The sequence below is a fragment of the Sinocyclocheilus rhinocerous genome, unplaced genomic scaffold (genome assembly GCF_001515625.1).
Source record: "Sinocyclocheilus rhinocerous isolate Xijiao unplaced genomic scaffold, SAMN03320098_v1.1 scaffold241, whole genome shotgun sequence".
Taxonomy (NCBI): Eukaryota; Metazoa; Chordata; class Actinopteri; order Cypriniformes; family Cyprinidae; genus Sinocyclocheilus; species Sinocyclocheilus rhinocerous.
In genome coordinates, this window is record NW_015659312.1 from 2,142,887 (window position 1) to 2,149,828 (window position 6,942).

Below are 6,942 nucleotides of genomic sequence, written 5' to 3' on the forward strand. Positions count from 1 at the left end.
TTTACAATTACAAATTATTTTAAATACACTCAATGCATAAATATAAACATCACAGACACTTTTTTGCATATTTTTAAGTTATGTAACTATGCAGGATAATCTTTAAGAAGCTCATGTGCTTTAAGGTACTGTAAGGCAAAGGTCATTTATCTGTCGGACTGAGATTTAGGAAATAACCTATCAGTACCTCATCAATTTGTCCGTCTACTAAACAAGGCAGGTCTTCAGGTGAAACTGAACTATACACTCCTGTATCACTGATGTAAAAACCAACATCCTTTTTTAAAATAAAAATATATTGTAAGTGGAACAGGATATAAGTTTTGCTTTGTACCTGTTTGGGGTTATCAGATACTGGCTTTAGTAGTCACATCCTGTGCTGTGAGGCTTTTAACCGCATTAACACCCAGGTCCCTCTCACTAGCCTCTTGCTCGCATATCTAACTTACTGAGAAGTGAAACTATACATTTACCAAGAAGGACATACGGAAACGCATATATTTTCAGCTGCATGTAATGTAAATGAACTGTATGCTCACTGTATGATTTAGTTTTCAATTTAATTTTGTACTTTAAACCTAGAAGTATTTTAAACACTAACAGGATAAAATGTAAAGAAATTAAATACTGAACTAGGTTAAGTGTGTGTGGGTGAGAGAGCGAGGGATAGCACATCAGCACGTGTAGCTCCTCCCCAGTAGCCTTTGGTTCTATTTTGATGGATGGTGATAAGTCATCAGCACATACTCTGTGATTTTTCACACACAGGCAATTTCCATATCATTCAGTCTCATATTCAAGGTGTTTTAGCTCACGGGCAGTAAAGACTTCTTGTGCTCTTTTAAAGAGACCTCAAGTCAAGGCTTCACCAACCCTGAGCAATTCTCTCCCAAAACCTGTACTCATTATGAGAAGGATTCTATACCTAATGGTCCCCATGAATGGACTACTCGGTGAGTGCATTTTGCAAACTTTCACATACTCATAAGGTTTTAAGTTGAAATGAACTTCAACATATTTTATATATATATTCTTCACAAATTAAATGAAACAGATTTTGGCATCATTTTCAGCACAACAATCAACAAGATAATAGATGGTGGTAATTCAATAACTATGTAGAGAAAGCATAACAAGATTTCATTTTTTTAAGTTACACACCACCGTATGAGTAGTGTTGTATTTTCTGTATTATATACTTTATTGTATATTCTACATTAAATATGTATATATTAAGTATGTACGCATATTGTAAAATTTCTGTAATAGTATATCATGAATAGATTTTTATTTCTGGAAAAACCTGCCAAGGATTCCAGCCAATATAAATATAAATATAAATATAAAGCTGTATAGTTTTAATGGGGTTGTGAAAAACGGAATTACAGAATTATTTGTGTATGTGTTTTGTTTGGGGATTTATATGAACTCACTGATTAATGCAAGAAATCAAGAGGAAATGGCATTTTCAGTTCTGTTAATTGCCTTGAGAACACGCTATTATAAAAATTTATCTCCCCTCTCTTCTGTTCTCACTATTATAAAAATGTATCTCCCCTCTCTTCTGTTCTCACTTTCATCAGCTGGCTTTGTTGAGGGGAATCAAGGTAATTCCTCCATAGATATCTGAAATTCAGTTGTTGATTTTTTTCTTGTTTTGGCATATTACAATGAATGTGCCAATGTGTTTTTCTGATTCTCAGACTGCACTTCATGTTACCAGTTGGACATTGGAGTGGCTATTGGGATCATCACTTGTGACATCATCCTCACACTCCTCATTGCTCTCTCAGTCTATTGTTTCATTTCCCATCAGAAAAGAAGAGGCAGTTTACATACACATGCCAGATGCTGTGGGTCAGGTATGTCTGTTTGTAAGAGAAATCAATACAGAATTACAGCTGTTCCAGTCAAAATGACAACATTTTTCTGATGTTTAAGGTAAAGCAAAAACTCACCAGCCATCAATGAGGCCAAAGACGATTGAAATGGAATCACCTTATCAGGTAAACTGAGCAATTTCAGCTATGTGTTTAATGTACCACAAAACGTTGTTTTTTTAATCTACAAAACTAAAAATAAAGTAGTATTTATAGTAAATGCAACATATTTGTGAGATTTTTTTCATAATGATTTGACAGGAACTTTATGGAGTCCAATCAGACATATACAGTGATCTTCAGCAGTATCGGACATGAGGTGACCATGTGAAATGTAATGTTAATCGTGGGTCGTGTGAAAACCTAAGAATATTTGGAGGTTGCATACGTTTCTAAACTGCCTGTCACAAATATGTATTTGGTATAAATAAGCTACAATAATTAATTTATACAAAATTCCTTATACTTTGGATCCATGTGATTGGTCATGTGGCGTATATACAAACCATGAATATAAATATATTTTCATAGTTTGTGGAAAGGAAATGATCTTCAAGAATTTGTAGTTTTTAATATCACTGTAACAATTGTTTCCTTCTGTAATAGTTTTATTTATTCAAAATCTTTGTAATGGAATTAGATCAGAATATCATTCCCTTGCTCTTTATGAAGAAATAAATGTTTTATTTTGATTGTGTGGTCTTATCTGGATCATTTCTTTGCCTACTTTTATAGACAGCAGGTGGATGATGGATGAAGCCACACTCAAACATGCACTGTTTTTATTTTCTTTCCCCACGTGGCTACGGAAGTAGATGCAGTGTAGCGGACCTGTTTAGAAATCGCATGACCACAGTGAATCAGTTAGACAAAACGGAAAGACTTTGTTTTCTTATGTCCTGACTTTTAAGTCCAGAGTTTTACATTCTGAATGCTATACTTTCTACGTTCTTATGGGCATTTTCACTATTGCTGATTTATTGCTCTGTGTACGTAAGTCAAGTGTGATAATATTAAAACAAAGAATATCAAGGAAATGAAACTGAATGGTGCTTGACTTTTGGCTTTGCACAGAGAGCAATTTAAATTTCGCTCTTAGCTTGAGTGTGACCACTTCCAACGTCCACAAGAGTGCACTATTATCTCAGTGTGCTACATATGTCACATTTAGCCTACTGTAAATTCTCTCAGATCTATCATTCATGTTTTATTTTGAGGCTTAATTCAGTGCAGCTTACAGTAATGATGATGCATGATTGATCTAGGCCTAACAGAATCAATATCTCGCTTGTCGTTACACTAATTGACGTTTTAGTGAAAATTCTGAGAAACCTAAGTACCAATATTTATTTCAAATGGGTCTCACATGCTGGACTAACATCCAAGGCTGTCTAAATTTAAGTGGAGATTTAAGACATGAGCCGTCAGACTGTTTATCAAACAATGAAAATTATAGTTCTCCCCAGCATAAACAACTTAAATCATGCTTTGACATAATTAGTCTCGCGTGGCCAGATCTTTTGAGTGACGGCAGAACGCTATGACATTATATGCCAAAACAGAGCTCGAACTGTGAAGACAGCTTTGTGTTGATTTTCAAGCAGCGTTTATTAATAACATATAAGAAATGTTGACAGCATCCTGTAGGCTGATAACATAGGTATTGTATAACAGTTTTAGATAGCCTATTACAAACTGTTGCTCCAACATGACAGTGCTAAACTGAAATAGAAAACTGATGGTAAAGAAAGACGTTTATACTAATTCCCGCTATCCCGTTCCTTACGTCAATGTCAACGAATTTCGGAACGCAAGCACGCACGAAACAAGACGCGCCATTGTTTACATACATGTGGAGTGTTTTGGGCCTAATGGTAAGTGTTTTCTACATCTTAACTCAACTGTATGTGTGTTAGTCATTCAGCACAGTTTTTTTTCTTCCACACGGCTGGTATTCTCCCTCTCAGTTCTGCTGGATGTAGGAAAAGGCAAATACAAACTAAACTTTGAATTTAGGATTATTTCTACAATTACAGTTTGAAATCAGTGCCACTTATCAGTGCATATTTCATGATTCTGTCTTAAAGCTAGGCTATTTGTTTGCGGGACACATGGACAAACAAAGAGGGCGTTCAGATGAAATTAGGTTAGGCTAATCTTTTAATAATCTTACATCAGGTTTTTTAATAGGACTTCAAACACTTTCTTTTGCTTCCTGTGCACTATTTGCCCAAAGCCTGGTATAATTGAACTACTCAGAAAGAAACAGCAGGAACATATTCAGTGAAAGAAACCAATTATTTTCTGAATTTGGACTGGTTTGTTTGTTGAAGTTTTGTCTTCACCCCCTCAATGTAAGAGGAAATACTCTATACCAGACTGTTTATGTGCTGTTTTCAGCTTTTGATTCGCATTTGAGTGTGCAGTGTTAATATGTATCCCTTTAAACTATACACTCGCTTTAAATACTGTACTAACCCAAACCCACACTCTAACCCTTAGAAAAACGTTGCTTATTTTTTTAGAAATAAATGTATTGTACTCGTATATCAATTTCCCCAAATGAGCATTTTGTCAAGTTTAGCTCACCTTCGGGGACAGTCTTGTGCTAAAAGTGTTGATACATTTGGGGTAAGTAAGGTTGTTGTTGTTTTTAAGAATTTATACTTTTTTTTTTTTTTTTTGAAGGACTGCAAAAGTCATGTAAAAATGTGGCTAAAGTATAAACACACTTGTTACACACATTCTAAATTAAATACACTTACGTGCTCTAAAAATAAACACACACACAAAACTTGTGTAACTATTATCAGTATTTTGAACATATATCAATGCAGGGGCCTGTACCTAAATTGATTAAAAAAAAGTAACAGTAAAAACATTTATAGTTTTATAATGTTAGAATTAATGTTGTTCTTTTGAACTTTCTATTAATCAAAGAATACTGAAATAAAGTATCACAGTTTCCATAAAAATATTAAGCAGCATAACAGTTTTCAACATTGATAATAATAATAAATGTTTCTTGAGCACCAAATCAGCATATCAGAATGATTTCTGAAGCATCATGTGACACTGAAGACTGGAATAATGATGCTGAAAATTCAGCTTTGCCACCACAGGAATAAATTACAGTTTATATTAAACTAGAAAGTTATTTTAAATTGTATTAAAGGGTTAGTTCACCCAAAAATGAAAATTCTGTCATTAATTACTGACCCTTATGTCGTTTCAAACCCGTAAGACCTTCGTTCATCTTCGGAACACAAATTAAGATATTTTTGATGGAATCTGAGAGCTGTCTGACCCTGCATAGACAGCAATGCAACTGAAATGTTCCCAAGTCCAGAAACGTAGCAAGGAGATCTGTAAAATAATCCATGTGACATCAGTGGTTCAACCGTAATTTTACGAAGCTACGAGAATACTTTTTGTGCACAAAAGGCTGTCTATGCAGGGTCAGACAGCTCTCAGATTCCATCAAAAATATCTTAATTTGTGTTCCGAAGGTCTTACGGGTTTGAAACGACATGAGGGTGAGTAATTAATGACAGAATTTTCATTTTTGGGTGAACTATCTCTTTAATATTTCATAATATTACTGTTTTTACTGTATTTGATCAAATAAATGCAGCATTGGTGAGCATAAGAAACTTTCAATGACATAAAACATTTTACAGATTGTAGTGTATATTAGTCAAGACATCTCATAAATGCAATGGATTTATATAATAATTTAATGACTTTACTATACCTTCTACCTAAACCTAAACTTCAGAGTAACCTGTTGACATTATTGGACTTAAAATGAACTACAATTTGGCTGATTTATAAGACTTTAAGATAGTGGGGACCACCTTAATTTACCTTACAAGTCAGCTTTCAACATATCCCACTGTATTAGTGAAGACAGTTTTACGTATTTAATATAGCCAAGCGTATATACACACACAGTCTCTCTTTTTCCTTCTTGCAACTGGCTGAAATTACACTGAGCACACAAGCCTTACTTAGGTTAGAAAATTAAACCTTTGTGAATCCCTCCCTGCATAACCCAACAGTGTTGATACTGAACTGCTATTAATTCTCCTTTTTTTCATGAAGTTGTAGTTAAAATGAATAGCTTCCTGACACTGATCATTATGTCATCCACCATAACACATATTTTTCTGAAACTATGTTGCATTGGTAAACATGACGTAACCATTTCAGCCGCATGATTCGTGTTCACTGTGGATGTGTGATAAGAGCGTCTGCAATTTAGTAATGTGTACAGTTGGAGTTCTGTAAACCTGTGAGGTCTAGTCACACGCATGTTATTCATAAGAACTCTTATTGTGCAACTGTTTGAAACACAAAGTTATGAAAAATGCCAAATACTTCTCAGTAATCTGATCGTGTCAGGCTGAGTGAATGTGGTGCTTCTGCCTTATCTTCCTGCCCTCCTCATTGCTACAGTAAGAGGCCTGATCGGTGCTGGGAGATTGGGTGCCCTATCAAATCAAACAAACTCTCTCTGTGTTAGCGCTGGGGTGGTTGGTGTTGATAAAAAAAAATGCCATGCTGATGGGAGAGGATTCGCATGAACCAACATCAGCAAGAAGTGCTAATTCATCTTCATTGCTTTGCCGATGAAGGACAAAACCATTTTGTGTCATTCTGAAAGCTGCATTCAATTTATTTTTTTACATGAAATCATTTGCAATAAGTAAGATTTTCTTTAAAAACTTTTATTTGGCAAGGATGCTTTCAAATTATCAAAGGTGACAGTAAAGTTTTCTTTCTTGTTTTCTTTCTTTTTTCTTTTTTTGCTACAAAAATCTATTTCAAATAAACAGTTTTTTTCTGTTCATCAAAGAATGTTGAAAAGGTTAAATGTGAAAAGATGTGATTGTGAATTTTTTTTTACAGTTTACACAAAAATAATATATGTACAGTGGGGAAAAAAAGTATTTAGTCAGCCACCAATTGTGCAAGTTCTCCCACTTAAAAAGATGAGAGAGGCCTGTAATTTTCATCATAGGTATACCTCAACTATGAGAGACAAAATGAGAAAAAAAAA

General features: G+C 34.4%; 1 protein-coding gene across 1 annotated transcript; it reads left to right on the forward strand.

The window, feature by feature from the left end:
- The first annotated feature begins 754 nt into the window (after positions 1 to 754).
- Positions 755 to 2,310, forward strand: LOC107723423 (TYRO protein tyrosine kinase-binding protein-like). The gene is made up of 5 exons (XM_016532017.1): positions 755 to 953; positions 1,584 to 1,607; positions 1,704 to 1,862; positions 1,942 to 2,006; positions 2,142 to 2,310. Exons 1-5 carry the CDS (start codon positions 908 to 910, stop codon positions 2,196 to 2,198), a joined length of 351 nt encoding a protein of 116 aa, XP_016387503.1. The 5' UTR covers positions 755 to 907; the 3' UTR covers positions 2,199 to 2,310.
- The last annotated feature ends 4,632 nt before the right edge of the window (positions 2,311 to 6,942 follow it).

Excerpts from the sequence above, each read along its gene's own strand:
- LOC107723423 (XM_016532017.1), top strand. The coding sequence starts at position 908 with ATGAGAAGGATTCTATACCTAATGGTCCCCATGAATGGACTACTCG. Across the intron at positions 1,608-1,703 it reads CTTTGTTGAGGGGAATCAAG|ACTGCACTTCATGTTACCAG; the intron begins GTAATTCCTCCA and ends TCTGATTCTCAG. Across the intron at positions 1,863-1,941 it reads TGCCAGATGCTGTGGGTCAG|GTAAAGCAAAAACTCACCAG; the intron begins GTATGTCTGTTT and ends CTGATGTTTAAG.